Source organism: Lonchura striata, chromosome 3 (genome assembly GCF_050655825.1).
Source record: "Lonchura striata isolate lonStrDom1 chromosome 3, ASM5065582v1, whole genome shotgun sequence".
NCBI lineage: Eukaryota > Metazoa > Chordata > Aves > Passeriformes > Estrildidae > Lonchura > Lonchura striata.
The window spans coordinates 52707762-52734058 of record NC_140705.1 but is presented as its reverse complement, the minus strand read 5'-3'; the positions used below and the strand labels follow the sequence as shown (position 1 = coordinate 52734058).

General features: G+C 38.5%; 2 protein-coding genes across 4 annotated transcripts in view; both read left to right on the top strand.

Moving 5' to 3' along the window:
• Window positions 1-275, top strand: part of MTCL3 (MTCL family member 3) — a 29886-nt gene extending 29611 nt beyond the window's left edge. The window contains exon 7 of the mRNA XM_077782223.2: window positions 7-275. Within this exon, the coding sequence (XP_077638349.2) occupies window positions 7-117 (111 nt within the window). The 3' untranslated portion in view covers window positions 118-275. The remainder of the gene's footprint in view (window positions 1-6) is intronic.
• On the top strand, window positions 7-21970 carry KIAA0408 (KIAA0408 ortholog). Of its 3 annotated transcripts, XM_085575135.1 has the most exons (7): window positions 7-343; window positions 7078-7184; window positions 11085-11280; window positions 13936-14277; window positions 14623-14702; window positions 15881-17255; window positions 19057-21970. In XM_085575135.1, exons 3-7 carry the CDS (start codon window positions 11146-11148, stop codon window positions 19225-19227), a joined length of 2103 nt encoding a protein of 700 aa, XP_085431261.1. In that variant the 5' UTR covers window positions 7-343; window positions 7078-7184; window positions 11085-11145; the 3' UTR covers window positions 19228-21970. The 3 variants fall into 3 exon arrangements, with proteins under 3 accessions (XP_085431261.1, XP_031360237.3, XP_031360236.3); XM_031504377.3 differs by lacking the exon at window positions 7078-7184 and having other exon boundaries at window positions 131-343; XM_031504376.3 differs by lacking the exon at window positions 7-343 and having other exon boundaries at window positions 6067-7184.
• The last annotated feature ends 4327 nt before the right edge of the window (window positions 21971-26297 follow it).

The following is a 26297-nucleotide window of genomic DNA, read 5'->3' as shown; positions in this document are numbered from 1 at the left end:
TCCCAGATGTTCCAGCCTATCATTTTACTTATTCTCATCCTTGTATTATTTTCATCCCTTTCATACACAACAATATTTAAACTTGTCTTTCTTTTTACACTGTTTTTTGTACTGTAAGTCATTCATCATTTACTGTTCATTGTAGTGTTATTTTCAGTTTGTTTATTTTGTCCACCCTCCAAGATAAGAAGTACAAGAGACATAGTTTCCGTAATAGCCACTGCTGTAAAAACACTGAAGACTACTTGTTTGCCAAAACCAAAGCCAAACCAAAAGAACTGCAGAAAAACATACCAAAAAGTCATCCAGTTGAATAGGAAACCTTCTCACTGTGGTATTCCAGGTAAGCAAACCGAAAATTGAATTTTTCAGTTTGTGTGGTTTTATAATTTTTGAATAAAAATTTCCTGAGGACTGGAACCAATTTAACATTCATTAATTTACACCAAATCAGAAACAAAAGAGAAAAATGCAGAGTGGGTATGAAGACTCTTGTTACTTTTCTCACTCCTAGAAAAAGAATTTGTATTCTAGCCACATATGAATGGTAAAGCTACATTCTGTGTGTATTTTGCAGTTGTATATCAGAGCTTGTATGTATATTTTGCATAATTGTGATGATAATGTTTTTCAGCACTGTATTATGTACATTAGGCCCCAATCAAAATAGTTGGTATGTAGAGCACTATATCTGGAACAGTGGCCAGGAGCTGGAGCCTCTGTGAATGAGATGCATGAGGAAAAGGTATCAGAGTAGCTGAGGAGTCTTCTGAGAGATATAGGTTGGCTGCATTCTCTCTGTGCTCTAGAAAAACAGCCATGCTGCAGTCTGACCTGGACTGATGGGAATGGTGTAAGTTACCTTGGCTGATGTCGAGTTTATCCGGTAGCATTTCCCAGTCTGTGGTCACCATGGTTCTATGTTCTCTCCCCAGATTTCAGCAGAAGTTTTGAATGGACATGGTAACTCTTGTTTTTGCTGAGTGACCCCTATCTAACTGTGCCATTGGTAGCCAGTGACCATAGTGAGGGAAGCTTGTGTACATGGGTGTGCATCAATGGTCACTGAATATTCCTTTCTTGCCTGGGAGAGGCTGAAATAAGAGTACAGGTGACTAATTTCTTTCTTTCACACTTACATAGCAGTTCCTACAAGCAGTAGATCTCCCACTATGAAAACCTCATCTGAAATGCCTGATGGAGCTCATTTTCTGTTTTATTCAACCCATGCTGAAACCACCAAGTTCCACAAATATGAATTCTTGAAATGTGAACAAGTATGTGTATTAATGACACTTCTTTTTCTACAGTTTCCATGGTGAATAATGTAGTAGTAAAGAGTGGTAATAAATAAAGCAGCTGTTTTTCTAGCTAGTGGTAAGCATCCCCTTTGGTTTATCATGTTAGCTCTCTGTTCACTTCATTCATTCCCCAGTGAGAACAGTTCATCTCCATGCCTAGGTTGCGCTCTGCTACTTGAAATAGTTGAAACATCATTTTGAGGGAAAATCCTCAGAGAGCGACAAGAGATGGGGCAATAAAATTTTTGTTATGTGAATGAAAAAAATAGTAAAAATATTCATTATTAAAAAATACAGTATTTTTCTCTTAGTCTAGCTTTTCCTCAATATACTCTACAAGTGCAGTAACCTTGATCAGATAAATCACTCAATTCCTTGATTTAATCCAAATACTTATTCCTATGAGGGGGTGTTGTCATCATTATCCATTTTATAGTTAGTGAGATGTCTGGAGGAAAATAGATAGCGTTGACTGGTTTTCTAGTAAGGGATAAAGCCAGACCCAAAGTAATTCTAAGGAGCTTCTAAGATGTTCTAATTTATGCAGTTACATAAAATTAAATTCCACATATTAAAAACTATTATGGCCAGATATGATCAAGCCATAATTCACAGTGAATTTCTGTAACTGGAAAAGGCCTTTTGTTTTTCAGCAGCTTCTGGAAATACTTGGAGTTTTTTCCCCCATGGATTTGCAATTTGGACATTAAATATACAACAATTTGAGCCTTAAACTTGTCATACCAAATCGTAGCACAAGACTGACTTTTTCAGTTTCTTTCTGTTTTAGTATCTCCTGTGGGGAAAAAAAATCATTTGTGTTTTCTTAAATGTTAAGAGGAAAAATCAGACTTAATCTATGATCTGAAGTTTTGGACTTCTAGGTTTTAACCCACTCTTGATTATACCTTTCTTGGTGTTGTATGTAATAAAAATGAGTAGGGAAGCTTTGATTTACAGTGAATGCATCAGTAACAGTAATACTCTAAAGTAGTAATACACTGAATTCATACATTGAATAAATCTTGAAAAATAATTGGGAAAGATTTGTTTCTTTCTCAGAAATCAGAAAAGGTAAGAATGACTTACTGAGATGAGAGGTGGAGATAATCTCCACACAGCACTGGCAATTACAACCCCATTGATTTCTCACTGTATTTTTTCTTTCATAAAACCTGGAGCTTTCTATCAGGCATCAACAAAACAAAATCAAAGCTGAGACCTTTTGGGACATTTAGGGAGCTATTGCACATGCAGCAGTCTGAAATTAAAGCACACTAAAGCATGCAAAATTATTTTAGAAGCTCCACACAGTCTTTGAATCTCTCATGAGCAGGGAGAATGGTGAGAAGCCTCACAGAGAAATCTCAGTGAGAAATTAGATGTGTTTTCCTTGTTCTTTTGCATTCAGGTTGAAGGGAGTGATTTCAGCTGCTGATCTGTTTCATGCCAGATATTTCACAACTTTAAAAGATGCTGAGAAAGCTAATAGAATGAGTATGGACATTTATCCATAGCCAAAAGATAAGATCTAGCCAATGAAATAAGTGTTCCATGTCTTGCTAAATTGAAATATCTTGATATTATGAAATCTAGTAATTATGCTTGCCAAGAAAGGAAGCAAGTTCTCCCCACTCAGTAACTGGTGGCCTGGTGGGTGAAGAGCATGTCACAGATGAGTGAGCAAATGTAGCTGAACACATCAGCATCCTCTAGCAGGAGTGCATTAGAGTCAGGCAGGGCAGAGACAGCCACAACACTGCTGATTCACTGATCTGCCTGCTGCACAGTTTGGAGTTCTGAAGACAAATAGTGAGAAGAATACAGATTTTGTTTGCATATGGGAAGGAGCTGGATATGCCAGGTTACCTATCAGTTGAAATCTCATTTAGCAGATTCACTGTTCACATTTTGGAATATTCTAGTGAAATATAAATGTTCCAGGGGAAAAAAGTAATTGAATTTGAACTGTGAAGTTACCTTCATTTAGCACTTCCCTGAAATATTAAATTTCTGTTTCCTACGTTCCCAGGGGATTTACTATGTATTCTTTCAAAAGGAAAAAATCTTGCTTCTGTAGATCTAATTGTGATATTTTTGCACTTGTGGAAATTGGCACTATCTCAAATGAATTCTTCTGTAATTTATGGAATAGGTGCATTTTTTCCTTTAATGCTACCAGAAAAATTCAATTAAATTTGTTTCCTGTTTATAGCTGGTTTTGAATGCCCTGACAAAATCCCTTTACAGATATTCTCTTTTACTGCTACTGAAAAATTCCCATTATGTTAGAATGACCATTTTCTCCAGGCTCAAAGATACTTCTTTCAACCAAAAATATCCATGCCTGAAGCTGCAGTTGAGAGATAGAATAAGTGTCTGCTGACACATGTCACCAGTGCTTCAGAATCAAAACTAGAAGAGAGCAGGTGCTGTAGTGCAGAAATATGCCTGGCAGTCGGAAAATAGAAAATTGCCAAAAACATGGCTGTCTAATATGTGTTATAAAAAGAGATGAACTGCACATGAACTTCAGGGGTTGTTTACGAAAACAAGCAGAGCTTCAGGGTATTGCATGCCCTTCTCCTTAATCACCCCAGAATTTGATAGGTGAGTAGGAGACTTCTAAAAGCATCAGTATCAGGGATGTAGTTCCCATTGGCTTACATTTCTGTCTCTGATTTAATGCCACGGGAAGTGATATTCAAATCCAGCTTTTGCCATTACACATGCAGTTGCCTATGGGGAAAATTACGGTGGCTCTATTTAAAGTAAACATCTAAAGTATCTGCCACCGATTTCCAATGTAACCTTGGAGCAGCAGCATGACATAACACTTAGTTGGCTCTGTTTCTCCAGTGAGTTATATACTATTGCAGAAGCACACAACATTAAAAGGAGACAGAGTTTGTATTCCCTTCTGCCCATTTCTTGTTGTATATAGCCACTCCCGAGGTGTATATACCAGGATTATCAAGGTGTACATTATTCAGGAATATAATGGTGAGGTTGGGTTGATTGCAGTGTCAGCAGTGCTCTTCTTCCTTCTTATCACTAGCTTTTGTGGCCATAGCAGAATGGGTGTGCCAAAACCAAGCTGGTGCAGCACAGCCAAAGATGCCCTGAAGTGGTCTTCAGTACATTTTATTAGCCACTGTCCTGAATATATGATCAGATTTAGCTCATGCTGAAACTCATGCTGCTTTGTCTCTAGTCTTGCATGATGATGAGAAATTTGTTTAAAATGCCTTTGCACTTTTTTTTTTTTGTTTGTTTGTTTTTTGTTTTTTGTTTTTTTGTTTTGTTGAGGTGCTGACTTTTGACCCAAGCAGTGCTGGTACCATATATGGACAAAATATACTTTTCCTGTGGAAGCAATATATTGTATTTAATAAGCCTACCGTAGTCTTCCTGCTTATTTTATCTGTGCCAGATTCCAAGAAGCCACATTTGCTTCTTTGTCTGCTGATGCTGGAGGAGGGACAGTAGGGACAGTCTCTGTTGAATAATTTCTTTTCCTCAAAAGCAGAATTCTCTACTGCTACATTTAAGGGTATATAGAACAATGATACCATGTTTTTACAACTCACTTAATGTTTTATTTTTCTCACCTTTTTAATACAAGGATAAATTTAACGTTTTCCTTTGACCTATGAGGAGGGTCTAGTGCTTGTCTCCTAATGAGCCCCTGAGTCTCACAGATTTCTAGCTCCTCACACTGACAGAAATGTAGGCTTTTACCTGACTGAGAACTCAAACCTGAGATTTAACCTATTGTTTTACTTATTTTTACTGTTTTTACTTCAAAGAGTCCACATAGCAAGACAAGAGGCATGGAGTTATCAATATTAAAGACACAAGAATAATAGCCTGTGTTGATGGATAAGAGTAAAAAAACATGTCTGAAGAGTCTGTCTTCACGTGCAGTAGTGCAGTTGTGCTGGCTTCAGGGAGGAGGCAGTGCACTGATGCCTGGCCTCCAGCTGTGGGATCAGTTTTGCTCTCAAGCACTCAGGCTTCACTCCCAGCCATGTCAGCTGGCACTTGAGACCTAACTTCACAAAACAAAGTTATACTGTTTCTTTAGATTTAAAGCCTCAGAGTTTAGAGTCTGGAGTTTTCTTCAGGAACATTCAGCTGTGTACTAGGGGCAAATTTTTTCAATTTTTAGATCATCTTTACAATTTTTACAAATAGCCCAAGTCCTGTTATTTAAGCTACATGGAAGCAGAATAAGCACTCAATTAATGTATTCACTGAGACTTACAGCTAGACCATATAAGGAGAAAAAATGTGTTTTCCCTGAAACCTGGTTTGGTATTTACTATAAAATGCACCCAGAGTTAAAATCTTTATACTGGATTTTAGAATGGATTTTAGCAGATAAAAACTTACTGTTCTAACAAGGAGAGTGCTGACTAAGCAAAGGATGTGTGAATCTTCATACCGTGCCCTTTTTCTCATAGATCCTTTTGTAATCAGCTGCACTGCCCACAAAAATATGTTCCTGCTTAGGGCACTCCAACATCCACCTGACAGCACAATTTGTCCAATTTTGTGCTGCATGAATCAAGTATTTTTGTGGCCCTTCTCCAGGCACACATGGGGCAAAATGTTCCCTGGAAGGTGAATTTGTCCCCTGTCTCAGTTGTTGTCTGCAGACACACCCAAGCAGGAGTACCCGGCAGGGCGGTGCATGTGAGGCTTTACCCTGGGGGTCTCTCTCGAGGTTCCAAAAAATGGGAACAGTTTAACCCACGGTGCAGCAGGAGAGTTACCGTGGTGGTCAGAGAACTGAGGAAGGAGCTGGGCTCCTCCTGCCTGCGGCTCAGCAGGGGGAGCAGCTGAATTTTGCTGCTCTGGCTTCAGGGTCTCCTGTGGACTTTCACTTGCTGGATTGCTTTTGTCATGGTCCCTTGCCTCATCCCATGCCAACACTTGCTGTGGACACTCCTAGGAATTTATATCCAGCTCAAGGTGGTTTTGGACCTTCTTTACCAGCCTTGTGCCAGAGATGAGTTTTCCTGTTCAAGGGAGATTCTTCATCCAGTTTCAAGTGTTTTGCTTTGCTGAGATACAAAGTGAATTAACAGACTGTAGAATCTGATCCAGAAACATTATAAAGTATTGAGAATATTTGGGTGTATCCCAAAGAAACCGTTACTGCCATTCCCAGAATACAAGACAGCAGGATTACACAGTGCCCAATAATTCTGCATTTCATAAGTGAGAGCATATTTAGAATACAGAAAGGGATTTTAGGGAGGAGTAGTTTGCTTTTAGCTCCTTAGGATAGCTGTTAACCAGCAAAACCACTGCTTTAAACAAAACTCCTTTTACAAAGCAGTTAAGGAGGATCAAGTTGCAAAGCTCAAAATGATCATACTAAAAGATATAACCCTGAAAACCGGACCTGAAAGACAGCAAAAAAAATCTTCCTTTACACAATTGCCTATTGTCACAGCTTTGATATTAATACTAGCTGCTTCGGTAAGCTTTAAAGACTGGACTGCACTATAAAACCTAAAAATGTCCTGGACTTGGAGTTGTTTACACAAAATATGAGGAGATATAAAGTTACAAAGCTGGGGGTTGGAAGAGATGGCTTTAAAACCATCCTCCATGCACTGACGTCACATGGAAGCCAGCTGCGGGGATGATGCTGAACGGAACTCTTTTCCAGTTTGCAAGAGTTGAGCATTTATTCAAAGAGAGTTGCAAATGCTGCCCCAGTTGAAAGATTGTGTCTTGCTTAGCTTTCTTACTTCTTTTAAAGATCAAGATTCACAGAAAAAGATCCCTGCTAGCTGTGTGTTTCATTACTTTCTCTGCTGCCTGGAAATGGACTGAAAAACTCCTAAGGGATTTCTTATTCCATGAAAGGTATGGTTGGCAGTTTATTTTAAATCAATGTTTTTGAACAGTTAGGATTAAAAAAGAAGGCAAATTTTTGATGTGACAAACAGTTATTTAAACATCCCTCTTAATGTTATTTATATGAAATGTGAAGTTCATATGTTATACATGGTCTTTATTCTTAAAGTTCAGTTAGTTTTTTCAGTGCAGGCAGAGATATATTAACAACAGGGATGACAGCATTGTGTGCACTTGAATCCTTTCTTTCTTTTTTCTTTTTCTTTTTCTTTCTTTTCTTTCTTTCTCTCTATTTCTCACTTTTTTCTTTTTCACTTTTCTTTTTTATTTTTCTGTTTCTTTTTTATTTTTCTTTCACTCTCTCATTTCCTCCTCTTTTCTTTCCCTTCTCTCACTCAGCTGTACTTTCTTTTAATGTATAAAGTGCATGTTATCGTGACACATGGCACATATTTATAATTGAACAAATACATATGTTTACAATTTCCTCAGTCATCCAAAATACAGCACTTATTTGGAAATATAATTTGATTGCATGTTTTTCTGTAAAAACAAGGGAAGATTTGTGTATCTGAATGATAATGCACATCCAATGTGATTAAACTCTGGTGAAAAATAACATCTCAGCTGATGTCAGGCTGATTATTTTCAGAAGATGCTAGAGGTTGTTTGCAAACTATCTTGCATTTTTAATATCTGGCTAGAAAGGGTGAGATATGGAGGAGTAATGACTAACATCAAATAATGGCTTAAAACATTTTTTGTTTGAGAGGAGAAAGGGCTAAAGGAAAAGTTAAGGCAAAATGCAGCTGATGCAGACAAAATTGATTATTTGCTTAATTTGATTGCTGTAATGAGCTTCTGACCTTGTCTAGGACATGGAGAAAATGCCAATACTGCAAGAGCACAGATATTGTTCTGATCCACAGAGCAAATGATAATGTGACATTTTACATGCCTTGGGTTGCTTTAGCCATGTGAAATACCCATGGGGAAATCTCGGTGCACTATACACACAGAGGGTGTATTACCAGGACTGCACATTGTACTCCACCAAAATAACCCCAAACAAACCCAAAGGAAACACCAAAAAAAAGAGAAAGTGAGGGGAAAGAGAAGTAAAAATGTGAGTCAAAGTCTCTGAGGAACTGATCCACTGTACAATAGCAGCAAAGCTGTATAGTCATCCAGCTGCTAATATCAATAAACATGAGGTTTTTTCTCAGAATTTATGTCAAGAGGAAATCGGAGAAGCCTAAGAAACAATACAAGCCTTTTGTGGATCTTAGAGCTACAAGTCACCATCTGTAATTTCTGTAACCATCCTCTTTCAAAACTTGATTTCCTCTGTCTTCAGTCTTTTTTTATAATCAGAGTTCCATATGAAACAATTTGAAAATTGATAAGATGAATGCCAACATGGCAATAGTATTTTCCAGCACTAAGGAAACACCAGAGGCCTTTTCAATGCTATATTCATGCTTGAAAGGAGTACATATTATATCTGTTCTTACATGTGTAAAAACAAATATGCTATACAGAATTGACCTTTCTAGTAATATGTGGCTGACTAAAGCATGGTCATTACTACTAACAGTGCACTAGCCAAATCACCATTTGTGCAAGATGTTGACAGATTATGTCTGCCTCTCTTGTTCATGACTGTACAGCATTTACATATGGGGGTTTTTCATTTTTTTCTGATATATATTTGTATAAGGATTATAGTGGAGCAGAAGAGTGACTTTTGTTGATTTCTCAGAGGTATCCTGAAAGGTTGTAAAGACATAGATATGGTAAAAAAAAAAAAAAAAAAACAAACGCAGTGCTAAAATTGCAACCTTTGCATTATCAAGGTGAGAAAGTACTGAAATATTCTTAAAGTTCATTAGCAATAGATGTTTAGATTGCAATGGAACTTAAGTGTAATAGAATTTTTTTTGAAAGTTGTTTTTGATCAGCGCTACTGGAGTCTGGCACAAAGCTGAAACACTGGCCTGGAGAGATGCAGTTTCTGTAGCCTGGCTGCATTCCCTAAGAGGCCGTGAGCAAATCAGTACTTAGCTTCTTTTTTGATGAGAACTCTGTGTTGTCTTTCAGCAGACAAGTTTCAAGGTGTTTCATGGTTTTATGAAGTTGCTCTGTATGTTTTTAGGCAGAGGAAAGAAGAAGGGTTTGAAATCTCTTTGTAGGTAGTTGAGGGACAGATTGTAATTTCAGAGCTCCAAGGCAGATGCTTGGGGCAAACTGTTCTGCAAGCTCTGAGTTAGGACTGGGCCCATGATGGATTGGGTGATCCTGTAGGAGGACTTCCTATGACCCAAAGACCTAAGTAACCTGTTGGGTTTCATCTGAGCTCTTCTGCTTATGTGTACTTGAAAGAAGCTGATTCCAAGTTTGACATTGTCTTCACAGTTTGGTGAAATAAAGCAGACACTGGTAAACGGTGATTACATGGTAACCACAGCTAAATCAACAAGACTTGACATAGGGGATGGGGAAGAACTTTGCTCAGGAGTGAATTTTTACTACATCATAGAAATGTGGGCAGTAAAATCAGCAGTTCCTGTGAGTTGGCAATCACTGATCATCAGTCAGGGAAATTAACAAATTGCAGAAAGATAAACTGGGCTTACTCCTAGGTAACTCTCTGAAAATTCAATTCCTTACCTAGTTGATTTCTGTCAGGAGAAGAAAGCAATGCAGAGGCATTTTATTACTAGAACTAGATTCCATGACCACCTAGGCAACACAACAACTGGCTTTGAGAGCTGAAGTTAACAAACTCAAGTATCAACACCTGTGTACCGGGCACTATATCACAGGAGCCATTATAAGTGAATGAATGAGTGTTATTTCAGACTTGCTGGCATAGTAAATGTGCTGATGGTAATGGGGTTTCTTGTATAAAACCTAAGAAAGCAAGAGGAGAACCAGGCCCATAAGATTTGTAACTGCTTTGTTCCAAAGGCAGATAAGCAGATCTAAAATATTTCCCTTAAATCTTGCCAATTTAGTGGTTCAATGAATATTCTTTTCATTTACAAACACTAAGATGCTAAAGACTTCTGAAGGGGAAGAAGAAACCGAAGCATTAATTAGTCAAATATTCTGAGAAAGGTTTAGAACTAGATTGGAGTTCTATTCGTGCTATTGGAGAATATTTTCTAATTTTCCCTGTGCTGGTCCTGAAACTAACTATTCATGGATCTAGATCTGTAAATCCAAAATTCTTGAACCCTTTTTGGTGACCTTCTGTCCCTTTTATATAAATTATTTCTACTGTATATGTGTTTGTACCTGTTATTAGCTTTCCTGTCCTGTCTTCCTTCATGAATTCCAAAGCATTCATGTAGCCATGAGAATTCCCTGAGTATATCAAGTTTGCAGTCCTCAATTGCCAGAAGAATGTACCAGTCCTTGTCGTGCTCCTTGCATGCATGCAGGGAGTGCGTGAGTAAACATGATACTTTTACACTGGCAGTTGTCTTTTGAACAAATATAAAAATAGCTTTCACCCTCAAGGGCAGATATTGCAGGATCCCAAGATCCTGAAGTGTGATTCAATACTCTACAGACTCAGATTCATTGAAAACACATTTACAGTGAAGAGTAATGGCAGAGATGCAAAGTGGTCATGGTACAGAGCCTGCTGTGGCAGATGTTACTGAATTCTGTGATGCTGAATGTGTTCCACCTCCCCTTTCCAGACTAGGCATCTCTGCCTTTGCATTTATGCCCTATAATCCTTAGTTCATCTATATTTGAGTCACACTCTATACAAATATCAATAATACTGTCTCCTGCAAACTCATTTCAATTTATTAATTTTCAGAATTTTCTTGGTTGTCTTTGTTCCCTGAAAGCTACAATAAAACATAAGTAAGACTTATTCTCTTAAATTTCCAGGAAACATTCAGGGAAGAAAGAAAAAAGGAGAGCTGTCTTTGCTGTTGCACAGACTTTAGCCATGGACCTGCGTGAACAACTGAAGAATACTGAGAGGAACTGGAATAAAGAAAAAATGGAATTGCTGGAGAGATTTGACAATGAAAGGAAAGAATGGGAATGTCAATGGAAGGTCATGCAGAAGAAAATAGAAGAGGTACTTTTAAACAAAAATCTGAACACTACCATATTCACTTGGGATGAAGTGACATTGAGTTGCTTCAATTTTTTTTCTGTATTTTATCCTATTCCTTTTGTGTCACTGGAAGTTTCTAACAGCTGGTGGAAGGATGAAAATCCAGGGATTAAGCAGTATTTACAATTGCTCATTTAATGGTCATAAATAAAAGGTAGGAGGTGAATGTGGCTTTGTGAGCTATGAGATTATTTGCTCTACGGACAGCTGACAATTCAACTGGGCATGAGCCATGTTGCCTATATTACACATGCTTTTTTCAAGTAAATACTGAACAATATGGGGTTTAGAAAATGCATATTTTGTAACAAAAAAGTCAGGTATCATAATTATCTAGTAAAAAGGCTTTAGATGGCACATGTCTGCTGGGGCAAATGGTAATAATAAAAATTATATATATATATATATATGAAATACTGCATGATACAGAATTATTCTGTCTAGAACCTGTTCCTTTTATGGATGAGTCTTGGGAGAGGAAACAGGTACAGTAAATAGCATGAAAGTTCTGAAACCACTTGTGTTTACACATACTAGCAAACATTTGCAATGCATCTCCTTCCAGAAATAGTCACCGCAATTATTTATTATTCTTTTATCCCCAAATTGTCCCTGCAGCCAAACCCTCTGACACTCTCTAATGCATTAATTTAGTCTGCTTGGCAGCCCATAGAGGCAAGTTTTTTCATTAATGAGCTTTCCACATTTTTCATCTGATATACATATGGAGTAATTTCACTTGCTCTCTGCCAGCACTGTCGTGTGGCTGAGCAGCACAGGAATGTATGGCAGAGATTGCTCACATGAAACTGATATGGAAAATGGTCAGAACCAAAGGAATTGCACTGCCCATTAAGCCAGCCTGCAGCTGAACTCCATAATGTAAACTCTTATATTTTACTCACAATTCTTGCAGACTTTGGTATGATGGTGCTTGCCACATTTTGTCTTTTGTGTTAGGACTTTTCTGTGCAGTCTTCCCTAATTTCACTGCCAAGCTGAGAATGCTTCAAAAGTTGGTAATGTGATCTGTATATATAGTTGAATTTCATTTTCTTATATATAACAGCTTATTTGGAATGGCAGTAATGAAAATGACTGTTTTCATCGTGTTCTTTATTAGCGCAGAGATTAAGAAAGCAAGACAGAAACAGAAGAAGAGATAAAGAATGGAATGGGGCTGAGAGAAAGATAATGGAGCTATTTGCTGGCTACTGCAGGGCCAAACAAAACTACAGATTATATCTCAAGGTTATTGGAATCCTAAAATCCCCTCTTAAGATGTGACTATAGCTGCTGCTGATTTCAGATGCCTGACATTTCTTCTCTACAAACCACATGGTTGGAGAAAAGGAGAGTTAGATACCTTTTAAATGCCATTATTTGTAGAAGGATTTCCTCAATAAAACTTGTACTTACTTATCAGCTTGTATTTTAATTTGGCAGTTTTCTCTAGCCCACCAAACTTAATTCCTCCAGAAAGACTTGTGGGTTTTAGGAGATATTATGGGGTGGTACCCTTCCTTCTTACTGGTGTGCTGAATCCATATGAGTCTCTTATTTCTTGGAAATGGCAACGTTCAGCCTTCAGTTTCCATGAGCAGCTGGGCTTTGGGAGTGAAATCTGAAAACCCAGGATGAGGTCAAGTGTTAAGTCTCTGAACGTGAGAATGCTTCTAATCCACAGCACTACCCATGAAATGGCCACATGTTCTGCATGTTGTTATTCTTTTCCACTGTCCTTCCAAATGCTGTTGTGATGGCCTTGTGCACTGTGAGAGGGCAGGCAGATGGCTGTTCAGAGGTGCCTGTGTGCTTTCTTCGTGAGAGCAAGTTAAGAGTGAATGTTTATACAAAGCTGTGGGATTCTTGGCATTGGAAATGATACTGTAAGCAGAAGAGATTTTTATGATGTTGCCATTTTTTCTAATTTATAATTTACCACAGTTCCTAGTTTGAATGTGCTGCATAGCCAGAATTAACACCATTTACTGATGAAGCCACTGTATCTCAGCAGATAACATAAAAGAAGAGGGTGACAGCACGTTGTCAAATAATACCATTCTGCAGTACTGATTTATCACTCCAGTCATAGGGAAGAATTTCACTTGTCTGACAACTGAAAGAGTCTGCTCTAGTGCAGATGGCATTGTATTTTATGAGAATTCACATCCTCTCCTTCAAATAATATGCTTTAATAGGCTGTAACATAGCCAGAACACTCTTTCTCTGTCGCATTCCCCCACATTCCCTATCCATCAGATAGCAGTTGTGTCCACCACCTAGTGTGCTGGTATTACTTGGAAAACAACCATGCAGCCTTCGGCCCAAGACAGGGCCAGTTATCTTGTGAGATCTCTTCCAGTCCCAGCCAGAGGTGGAAGCCATGCATTAAAATTATGGCAAAGAGTTTGAGAACAGCCTTATCCTGTGGCAATCATGATGTTTGAATTGTCACACTAGGTGACTCAGCACTTTCCTACTAACACATCTAGAATCTTTCTAATCAGTGCTGCTGAGTGAAGCATCATTCAACACAGCAGATAAATATGGGGGCTTTGCCATAAACTTCATTACAATACCATGATTTAATAGAAGGTTCTATTGTTTTTTCAGCTTTACCAGGAGGTAAAACTCAGAAGGGAGAGCAATATGACCATCCATGATAGCAAGGCCATTCAGAGCAAGATGCTGCAGCTGTCCATGCATTCCCCTACTTTGCAAGAGAGTGACACAGAGGAGCTGAACCATCAACACAATGTGACAAACGACAGAATGGAGAAAGGGTGTCTGCTTGGTGTAACAGGACATGAGTGGAAGGAACCCAGAGACAAAAGCAGAAACAATACTCTGTTAGTGGACAATCTGGCCTTTGAGGACCACGAAGAACCTGAAGACAGCCTCACCATTAAAAATTCGGAGCAAAATACCAAGAATTATATTGGTGATCTCAATATAGTAAGTAAAGTATGAGCATTTTTCAGTTACAAGGAGGAAGAAAACACTGAGGACTTTGGCCTGCCAGGTTATGCTGAAGAACAGATCTCCCTGATTTTAGCTTTCCAAAAGTCACTGTGTTTACTTGCTCCTAGGTTTGCTATCAATGAGTGTCTTGTCACTGTTTGAATGTGTTAACAGCATTCTCTTTACCTCTGCTCATAGGGTGGGGGCATTTTTGTATCTTTCCTCATACTACTTCTCTCTGCTGTGAATCTTAAATGCAAATAACCACAAGTTTCAAATTAATTCTGAAGATATAGTTTTAAATGTATATATTAAAGGACTGTTTTTATATTTATAAAGGCTCTTAAAGAACTTGCCAGAGTCAGTGAAGAATTGTGCAGCTATCAAGAGGAAATTCGAAAGAAGTCCAATCACAGAAGGTAAAAACATCTTTGGACTTCTTATGTTAGAGGAAGGAAATTAATAATTCTCCTTATGCTTTGCACTTTGAAAGCAGGTTTGCTGTTGGATTAGTTGGGCAGTTCCTACCCTCCTAGTGTTTCAGTGCTTAGCATAGAGCATTCAAATGAAATATGATACAAAGGCAGGTTTTACTAGCAAAATGGATTTTATATACAGAACACACAAATTCAGATTAGTATTTATATGAGATGAAATTGCATTTGTTTCTAATGGCTGTACAGAGGATTGGGAAAGTGAACAGATATTTCTGTCTACTCTGGCCCCATTTCCATGTAATTTTATACAACACTGTATGGGTTTGTCAGGCTGGGAATTTCTTACTTAAAGCCCAAATCTAACCTTAAGCATGGGAGATGTGTCCAGAACTGATGATCAAAGAGCAGAAAGAAAGCAAGAGAGGGAAGGATCACTGTACTAATGGAAGGATGACAAGTCAGACCCTGAAAAGTATGGCAAGTGAACATTCCATTATCTGTTAAAAATTCAGTGTTCATTGTCTTCTCTGGAAAGCTAAACACCAGACTGCCTCTTGAGTTGTGCAGAAACTCTCAGGTAAAATTGAACCTTTTCAGATGCTCCCAAATGTCAGAGGGATTTCTCTCACTCCACCATGTGATCAGTTAAAAGTCTGTCACTAATTCATTATTTTAGCTGGGCTACTCTTTGTATCTTAGAAGCAAATGAATTCACAGCTGATGCATAACTTTTAAAGATCCTTTTTTATCATATATCAAAAAGCAGATCCCATGTGTAAGGTTATGAACCTAAACAAGGTTCATAACACTGTGTCCTACAGCTTTCTTCATTCAGGTAGACTCCTATGAGTCATTAGAACAAGATCCTACCGTACTTACTGTAGCAGAGATAAGAAAACAGTCATCATCTAAAAAACTCAGAAAAAGAATTTTAGTGCTAAGGAAAGGAATGCAAATTCCTTTTGTTGACCACCTTTCCTCAATTTTTTTGTGTGTGTTTCGATTGTGCTGGGTATATCAGCTGCTGCAAAACTGTTCCCAAACCTTTTTAAATAGCCAGTGTTAAAACACCTGCTTCTGGGGAGAATTAACCCATGCTGAGGTCCTCTGGAATGTTCCTTATTGCTCATCCCTAAAAAAACCTCTTCTGTTATTTCCAGAATGAAGTCACTTCCTTTCCTGGGGGAATTTGAGGAAACCCAAAACACAGTTATTCTGCCTGAGATGAACCATGTGTCCAGCAATGAATCACAGACTTCAGTTGCTTTTGAAACAGAGGAACATAATAATAGGAAGAATCTGATGAGTTCTACCAAGGCTTTGAAGGACATTTCTTACAGTAGTCTTACTGGTGACACAGGAACAGATTTCAGACCTTGGCAAAAGAAAGAAGCTCCACCAGTTCCTCCACGGAGCACTTCTCGGCACCTAACAAACTCACTTTCTGCAGTTGTACAGCTTTCAGAAGCACCAGTAAGAGATCCAGGTATCAATAGCAATTGCAAGGCTCAGGATTGCTGGAATGGGGGGAAGCTGAGAAATCCTTCACCTGTAAACAAAAATAAATCTGCAATAGCCTGTGCAAATGAAGGGCAGGCTGTGAAAGTCCCTGGGATGGTAACTGCTGCAATACCTGTAACCAGAATTGTGTGTAATGTTCCAACGAGTTTCTGCCACAACACATGGGCATATGATATGGGCAAGCTTGGAAAAGACAATAAAAATGAGCCTTCCCCACTGTCAGCTCAGAAGAGTTGCTCAGATGGAAATATGGCCCAAAGCAACAAGATGCATCAGAAACAAAACACCAAGTCTCACAGCAGCCCTTTTTACAGTAATGACTTTTATGCCCCTGCTACCTCGCACAATGATCTTTTGGATGACACCAGGTATCCTTTGGGAAAGACCCAAAGAAATGAAATGCTAGCAGCAAAGATTGATGAGTTTAATCGGACTGTATTTCACACAGATAAACGTAACAATGCTCTGCAGGAAAACCAGGTGCCTCAAACAGCATCAGAAGATCACAAACCCTGTGATCCGCTGTGTGACTCTGCTACTAGCAGGGCAGAAACTGTAAATACGTCTTGTGTTTCAAATCACAAGCTCTCTGCAGCAAAGGAGCAAGAAACTAACAACCCCAGCAAAGCTGTCAGGACAGCAGGGCAACAAAAACACATGAATGGACTTCCAAATACTAGTGGTTATAGGCACATGCTTCACGAGCATGACTGGAGACCAAGTAATTTATCCGGCCGCCCGCGTTCAGCTGACTCAAGGTCGAACTATGGTGTTGTTGAAAAGCTTTTGAAAACCTATGAAAAATCAACTGCGACTTCTCTGTGTAATGCAAAATGCTGCAAAGATAAGAGGACACAGGCAAATTCTGAATTCACCAATGGGGGCTGTAAGACACTGAGTCAGTATTTAGAAGTGCTCCAGATTGAGCAAGAAAAACAAGACTTTCCAAGGAATTCAGCCAGGCATATTGGGCAGCAACTCAAGCAAGGAAAAGAGAGACAGAAGTTACCAGAGGTAAGGTTCATAAGAACGACAAAAGCAAAACAATTCCATTTCATAGCAAGCTTCAGACTCTTAAATGGGGCAGACTAATATTGTATTGTAACCAATTATGTAAAACTAGATACTTTAGGCCAGGATCTGGATGAATCAGGAGCATTTCCTCTGCAGATTAAGAGTTGTGGGAGGGTAGGAGCATGTAAGTAAGAATGAGCAGTGAAGACGTGCCAAATTCTTATCCCTGCTGCCATTCTGCAAAGCTTGTATTTTACTACAGTGCAGTTATGCTAAGATTGAACTAGTGAGAGCTTCAACCAGATTTTAACACCCTCTCTCCTTCCTTTAGCTGATATGTTATGTCATAAGACTTCCCATAGGCTTAAACAGACTTGGCCATGCCACAAACCCTAGAGGTCTTAGATAACATTTTTCAGTATCCAGAGTGCCACTTGGATCAGGATTTCCTTGAAACTGCCTATGACAAGGAGTATTGTGACTCCATAATGTTTCCAGTAATAAAGTAACCATCTTTCACTCATGTCTCAGTTCCAGCTTCTCCTATATATTCAAGCATAGGCTCACAGAAACAGAAGAGGATGGCATGACTAATTAATTTATATTTGGCTGAAGTTTATTTTCAGAAGTTTAGAAATACTGCCTTTGCCAACATTCTTTCTTAATGAAAAGACAAACAGATGGTTTGTAAAACACTCCGTTAAGTTGCAGGTTTTGTAAAAGTCCGCAAAGAACACAAAGATATATGCCTCTTGGAATCTCAAAAAAGCTAGGGCAGGTATGTTTTGAGCTGGGAAACTTAAATGGGTTCAGGCTGTCAGCTGGTATGCCTTAAACTGGTACAAATTCACAGACTTCACTGGAGCTATATAGATTTAAGCAGCTGAGAATCTGACCATGCAGATTTTCTTCTGTATGTATTTCTGACAGCTTTGCTGTGATGCAATGTCTTGCTTAACAGGCACATTTTTCCTTCAGCACAGAAAGAAAAAAGCTATGAAGTTTCTGATTTCTTTTTCATCTAATAAACTTTTGACAGGCAAACAAATTTTCATCAATTAATATGGAGGAAAGGAATAATGACTTTTTCCACAGGCTCACATTTTATGTTGTCATTTCTATCTGTAGAAATTAAGTGTAGAATGCTGCCTGACCAGGAGTTACCATTTAATGTCCAGCAGAATTAATATTTCAGAGATGTAAAGAACTACATGTGGCTTGAGGCACTGGGTTTCATTATTTAAAATTTAAATCAATGTAGCTATGATCCAAATCTGTTGAGTTTCCTCTGCATCTCTATGGCTCTGCTGGTAGACATGACACTGTATTAACACATAACCATTCTGAATTAGCTACCAAGTTAAACAGCTTCACGCGGAACTAACGGAAACAGAGTTTCCTGAAATAGGATCTATCAAAAAATACCTGAGAAATATGTAGATCCTACTCCAGTAATATCAGATGGTGTTCTGAGTTCTACACTTGGAATTTTTTACAACATTCATTGACAAATAAACTTCTAGAAACTAAAAGATAAGAGGAAATGTCAATTTTGTCTTGCACCATCATTTTATATGTTTCCTTGTGTCTGACACTTGTCTTCATGTATTTTAAACCACAAGTGATGTGAGGATCCCTGTACATAGAAATAGCTGTTCTTTTGCATTCTGTGCATTGCTGCACTCCTTTTAATAGCTTCCAACCACCTGTTCTGAGGTCACCACAAATGTCTTCCTGCATTCCCACTGCATTCCACAAAAGCTGTAACTTGTTAAAGCAAGGACTTGCCTTTTTGTTCTAGATATTTGTGCCAGCTAAATGTTCAAGTGAGAAGGGCTTCTCCCGTCCCGCTCGGCCAGCAAATCGACGCCTACCTTCCAGATGGGCATCCAGATCCCCATCAGCCCCTCCTGCTGTGAGAAGAACAGTGTACAGCTCTGTCTCCTTTCAGTCAGAGACTTCAGTAGTCTGAACCCAGAGCTGGGTTGGATGGTGTTGTGAAAGCTCTATGCCCTCACTATAACTGTGTTTGGTATGTGTCGTAACAACCAGTTCCACACTGTTGTGTTTTGTCCAAGAGAGACCCCCACCACATGCCAGACAAAGCGTTCTGAATCTTAGGTCATCATCACCATGGTCTTCAGTGTTTTTATTGAGATGAAATAGAGATATCCCTGGTTTTCTCTGGGTTTTGGGTTTTTTTTTTTAATAGTTCACAAGGAATTTCTTTTGAACGGCATCTTTCTTAATTTGTCAGTCAATTTTGAGTTGAAACAATGTATAGTGCTGTATATTCTGACTTTTCTGCAAACAGCAGAACGTAAAGCTGTATGCATGATCATGTGTTTGTAGGTGCATGTGTTGGACTAGGAAGTATACAGGCCTGTATTTAGAAGAGACAAACTGTGCTAGTGTTGACATTGAAATTACAACCTATATGCCTACATATATATATACACTTTGTGTTTATTTTAAAAAGTTTGAAATATACAGTCCTGATGACATTTATATTTTGTATATCTTTTACATAGGTTCACAGGTGTAGTATTTAATGTAAAAAAAACGAAATATGCATTTTTTGTGACTGATCGCAGTGATAATGCCTTGCACAATATGTATCTGAAGCAGACTAGCTTGACTGATTTGTCAGTCATGCTTCATGGCATCCTCGTTCAGTTTCCTAACCCTAATGCTAGGTCAAAATTCCAAAACATATTTTTTCTGAATTAAAATATTATATTATTTGTAATACATTAGCCTTTTTCAGCATCAGAGACATTTCTGAAATGTTCCAAACCCTTTACAAAGCTTAAATGTGCCATTATATATATATAGCATACTGTAAAAACTTTGATAGATTCAGCTACTCTAACATACAATTTATGAAGGGAAGAAAAGAGTTGTATATGCTCAATTCTGTAACTTATTTTTCCTTCTAGCATTATACTTTGAGGTTTGGCAAAGTCAGATGACAATGGACTTGTTTACTTTCACTCAAGGCAGGAGAAAAGCACCGTTGCTCCCAGTGCTTCAGCCACAGTCCTTTTTTACTCTTCTCCTAGACTAGAGTGCCTGAGCCATTTAATTCCCTGCTCCTGGATTGACTCGTGGCAGTCAGTTATGAAGTTTACTTGTACTCTGGCAACAAGCTGCATCTAGTAGGGAAATATTGAATTGAGATATGATGCCTGAATGGTGCCCAAAATTCTGACACCTGGCATTGTGACTGGTGTTGCCATCATATAATATCTTGTCTAGGTATTATTTGCCATCTGAATGACATGCACAGAGCCTGGCTTGTTCCTTCTCACAGAGTGAAAGTATGGATGCTGTCCAGGCTCTGAACTTTCAGAAAGACAGTGACCTTCATCCTGGAATTTTTGCACCTTTTGTTAGGCTGCTGCTGGATACACAGTGCAGTAATGATGATAAATGTTACCTTTAAACATCATGTCTAAGTCAGAAGGAGTGAAACGGCACTTCTTCAACATCAGCCTGATCTTGTCTGGCAACTTTTCTTCTTCTGGAGAAACATAGTGTGTTCTAAGGAATTTCAAAAATCATCCCGGGATCCATTAATGTGCACATCTTATGTGAATGTAAAAAGGATTTCAGAGAGAGTATAGGCTTTTGTCCTAGTGAATTGTATATGTGGACTATAGGGAAAATTTAATGTGCTTAATTTGGTAGTGATCTGTTGTTCTATTCCAGTCATGTTGAGAATTCATACCTTTGTCCTTACTTTAAGGACCTTATTCTTCTTTCCTCTGCACAACTTTGATTTTGAAGAGAGAGAAAACATGAGGTCCTGTGTTCTGATCAATAGCCTGTGTGGTAGTATTGGTGACAGTTCAGGCTTGCAAATATTGGAGTGAGCAGGCATTAGAGCCATAAATTCCAATTTATCATGCCATTGTGGCTGTCTGCTTGGCAAAAAATACACTCAGAATAATTTGCTCTATCTAAACTTCTGGTCCTTTCTAGGTCTGTCCCACAATACACAAAGACTTCAAGCAAATCAACAATTCATCAAAATTTACTCACATTGCAAGGTTATTGCAATAACGTTATTGCAAGGTTATTGCTGGAAAAGATACAAGGACAGAAAATCTTGAAGAAAATTCATACAGTTTGGATAGAGACAAAAAACCTGTGTGCTCTATATCAAGGGTTCTATAAATTTGACAGTGTACCCTAATTTAGAAATTGCGCTCCATTAGCTTCCTCAGCACTAGAGAAATTAGACATGATTCATGGCAAATTTGGAACATGGTTTAATATCCTATCTAACTATGAAAATTGGCAAACCAAAATACCTTGCAAATTGACCTTTTAAATGCCTAAGTAGTTGAACAACTTTGAATGCCTAATGCTGAGGAAAGGGTAATATGAGAGAATTGTAAAAAAATGTGGTTCTTAACTTCAGTCACTGTTGACTGCAAAAACACTTTTTAAAATTACCTTTATGGTGAAGTTAAGCAGTTTTGTTCTGAGAACTTGTGATGCAGTTTTGTTTGAAGTATGTAACTCCAAAAGCATTTCCCTTGTTTAGTCAGTGAAGGTGTTTCCTTAGTTCTCTTCAGTTTCTTTGGTTGCCTTTGACATAGACCACATTGTTGAATCACAGAAAAGGATCAAATACCAACAACATTCCCTGATGTATGTAAGTTAAATGAACAGAAGGTTTTTGAAATAAACGAATAGGTCAAGGATGAGTCCATTTTGTCAAGATTTTCTGTGTCCATCTAATTTTAGACAGTGGTTCTGATTCCTAAAAGTATCAAAACTGGTGATTTTGGTCTGCAGACGGCTAATTTGAAAGTCTAACTTTAGAAAATTGCCACTGTCACTGTTTAAATATTCTCTTCAACTGTCCTTTTAACAGGGCCAGTGGACTGTGGTGATTTTTCTAGTACCCATAACTGTGGTTATTGAACCACAGTAAAGGCTTTATTCACTTATTTGCTGTAGGGGGAAAAGCTCCTTTGGGCTTTCAAGTTCCCCTGTGTTGTTTCTGAAAAGGAAATCTACACATATGCACACACTTGTGCAAGAAACACAAATGATCTAAGCCTAACTTGACCTTCCTATTAATCCTAGTGTCACCAATGGAAGTGGTGAGCTTTGTAAGCCTGCTTCTGAAATAGGTTTTAAGAATTTTACTACTCCATACCCTGTCTGAAGTCTTAATGCAGATATATGTTATTCTTACTTGCACTCTGAATTAGTCTCTCTTAATTGCATGTCTTAGTAACTCCCTGGGACACAGAGTCAGCTGCCCATTGAAATGGGGACTCACTAGGAATCAGATGTCTGGTGCTTAGTTGACAGAAAGCATCATTCTCCCTCATGCCAGGACATACAGCCATAATCTTACCAGACCTTTTTCTGGAGGAGTGTGGCAGCGTAGAAGCATACAGAGAAGAATCTCTTAGATCTTACTTGCATATGTAACAGAGCAGGCTGCCTGGAGGCTAGAAAACTGTCCTGACTCAGACCCTCTGCTGGAAGCAGAAGGAGTAGAGGAGAAAAATTCCCTTCAAAACCTCTGCGTATCATTGCTCAAACTCAGAGTACACTTCCATTAGGTGATTTTTCTTTACAATGTAAGTGACAGACTTACCTATCTTTAAAATGTTGCTTAAGGAACAAACTTTGTTTTCCAGCAACAACACAATTGTCCTTCACCATTACACACGCTGTAAGGGAGTTGACTGTTATATGTAGGAAAGGATTGACAATCAGTGCAACAGAATTTTCCAGAGCATTTGGAACACCAATTTATTTCTCCAGTTGTCTATTTAAAAAATTGGGTTTTAAAATAGGGATTTTGTATCTAAATGTCTTCAACAGCATTGTAGCAAAGATCTACAGCAATGCAGAAGGCAGGCCCAAGACTTATGCAATTCTCACCATGCTGCTATGCAAAGAATTTCTTTGGCTTTGAGACCTGTAATATAGAAATCTAGTCATTTCATGCTGATATTCTCAGTAATGCTATTCTCATTTGTAGTGGTGTCTTTAGTTGTGTGCATGTCTTTACACTGGAAGGTGCTCTAAATGCACTAAATCAAAGCCCTTGTTGCCTCTGGCCTTCCCACACCTGTTTGATTTGCAGTCTGTACTTTTATGTGGTTTATTGCCATTGGTCTGAATGTATATGCCATACCATAGGACTTTCTACCTGTACTGCAGCCAAAATTTTTTTTGGACAGGCTGTTCTAAAAAGTGCTGATATTACTATTGCCATTCACAAATACATTAGATCTTGAGCTATTGTTTTGCATCACTTAAAATGCACTTTCTTCATCCACTGTTAATGGCATACATTATACAAAACTTGTGCTATTGCATTTTGAAATGACAATTAATCTGCTTTTACACTTTGGTTCTACCCCTCTCCCTCAGACCTCTTCTGTTGGCAAAGTTCTTGTATCAGTAGACATGTTGCTGATGTGTTCAGTTGTTCCAGTTGCTGTGTGACCGTAGCAGCTTATACCTAAGGGTACCTTGCTAACTGTGTTGCTCTAGAAAGAATTGTACCATAATTTCCTTGAGATAAGAGAGATTGAACCATCAACATGATCAAAGTGAATGTGTTGTTAATGCCTTTTCTCTAGTACCTGCTGTCAGCAATGTTTCCGTTAAAGGGTCTGGAATTCATTTCCTCCTAGTGGTGCATGTTTGTGTGTGTGTGTATGGCCAAGATTCACTGAAAAATGACAATCTAGGGGAGTCCATACATGTTATATCTTAGTGTGAGCCCAAAATATACTGGTCTATCACATGAGAAAATTTTTCCCTTTACTATGGAGTAGACGCAATCCCAAAATGAACAGTGGGAAGAGGCCAGGCACTGCACACATACATGTCTAAGGTATGTAACACAGGTAAGCAAGCTTTGCTGGCTGATATTACTGGGTGAGTTAAATCCCTTGACCAGTCAACTCATTAAAGCCAGAGGTTCTTTAATATTAGATCTCAGTGGATGCATAGACTTCTACTAACCTGCTAATTTATCACAGGGATTGTAATGCTGAGGAGTCTGATTTTGATTACGCCTCCACATGGAGGGAGGACACTGGCTGTGGCAGATGTGCCTGCACTTCTGCCAGTGGCCCTCAAATTTCCCTAAATGAGTTTACTGCAGCTAGAATAATTTCTAAATCATATTCACAGTAGGAAAGGACTGTCATTAAAGAAAATTGCAGTCATATGTGAACTCTGCAAACATTACACTGCCAGCTGGCATGGTGACACAGAAAATCATACTGAATTTTTCTTCTCTATCACAAGATATCTGCAGCAGGTCTGCTTTTCTGGTACCATATGTGATGTAGAGCTGCTTAAGATGTTGTTGGAAGAACACCACAGCCAGATATGTGTGTACATATGGAGTGCTTGTTTCTTTGCAGGACCTTTCTAGTTTCTATGAAGATATTCTGATTGTTTTGGGAGTTTGGGATTTTTTTTGGTTTTTTTCAAATTCAGCTGAAGACACTTGACCTACCCATGCTGTTGCTGGTAAGAAGTCTCATCGGAGTTCTTCTGATGCCAAAATATCTATTCAGAGAGTAGCTGGCTACCAAAGGAGGTAAGATGGTGAGATGTAATTTGAGCAAGCCAGTTCACAAACTGGCTCATACACTCAGATCTTTGTTACACATAAACACTTGCACATGCACTCACATCTCAGGAACTTTTCTTCCAGGAAGTCCCACAGTGTCCAGTGAAGCTGTTTTTTGCTGTAAGACACCTTACTGCATATATGAGTACCACAGTCAAATGCATAGTACATACGAAAAATGATATCTAATATTGTATGTAAACAGACTCCTCCCAAAGAATAGTGCTGAAATCTTTACATAAAAATAGCATGTGACTTTAATGGGATCCAGCAGTTTCTGAAAGTCCAATTTCATGTAAGTAAATGCAATCAAATCTTTTAATGAAAGAATTGTGCTTATGCATGTCATCTTTTCCTTCAAAATATTATAAGCCTACCTTTCAGCTTTGATCATGATTTTGCCTCTTGTATTGTGGGGTGGGGGGGGAAAAAAGAAAGAAAGTAGTAAAAATAGAGATTATAAACAAAATTCTCAAGCTTAGGCATGGAAAAATGGTGGTACTGGTCTCCCTGTACATGGATGTGACTTTGTCAGATTAAGATTTACAGTATTTTCCATGCAAAGGTCTTCAATTTCTCCTCTCTGCAATTTTACTCTTTCCTTCTCTCTCCTTCCATCAGAACGGGCTCCATTCAACCACCTCAGGAGAAGAGAAATAGGCCTGGTAAAAATAGTTCTATGGAGCCTTCTTTTCACTTTCCAGCTTCTCTTCCACAGCCCTCCGGACCTGCAAAACATATGATATTTCTACAGACCAGATGAGACAAGATGGCTTTAGTTATCTTTATGCAACAGGCACTGCATACGCCAGTTTGGGACTGAATAATTTCATGTGTCCTTTTTTTACTGTAGTGTGGAAAAAGCTTTTTCCTTTTCTGTGCAGGAGTGTGTATTCCTTTCAACCACTCTTTGGATGGATTTCTGTAATTTTAATTCACTTTACAACAAAATTTCATAGCAGCTGGGACAGAAAGTGAAGAATTCCTCATTTACTATTGGAAGTTGGCCAAAAGCTGAACTAGATGTGCAAAGGGCCTAGACAAATTTAAAACTGTTTAAAAATCTCTTGCCAAAGTGATCTGCAGTCAGCCCACCAAGGTTTTTAGAAGTGAACTGTCTCTTTAAGCTTGACTCCAACTTCTTTCTCCTGTCATGAGTGGAAAGTGGATGATGAAAGTAATTTGCAACATTCAGAAATGAAGATAACAGTGGTCTGGTGACTTAAGTAGCATTATGCTGCTTGCAAAGCCTCCTATGAGTTATGTGTTAGATATTCTGTTTTTCCTAGAATGCCATTTAGTGCCAGCCTGCATGTATTTTGGCCTAGATTGCTGTCTCATAGGTTGTATACCTTTAGATATGTCTGGGACAACCAGGCTCATGTAATGCTGGAGCCATCACTTCTGTCATCCTT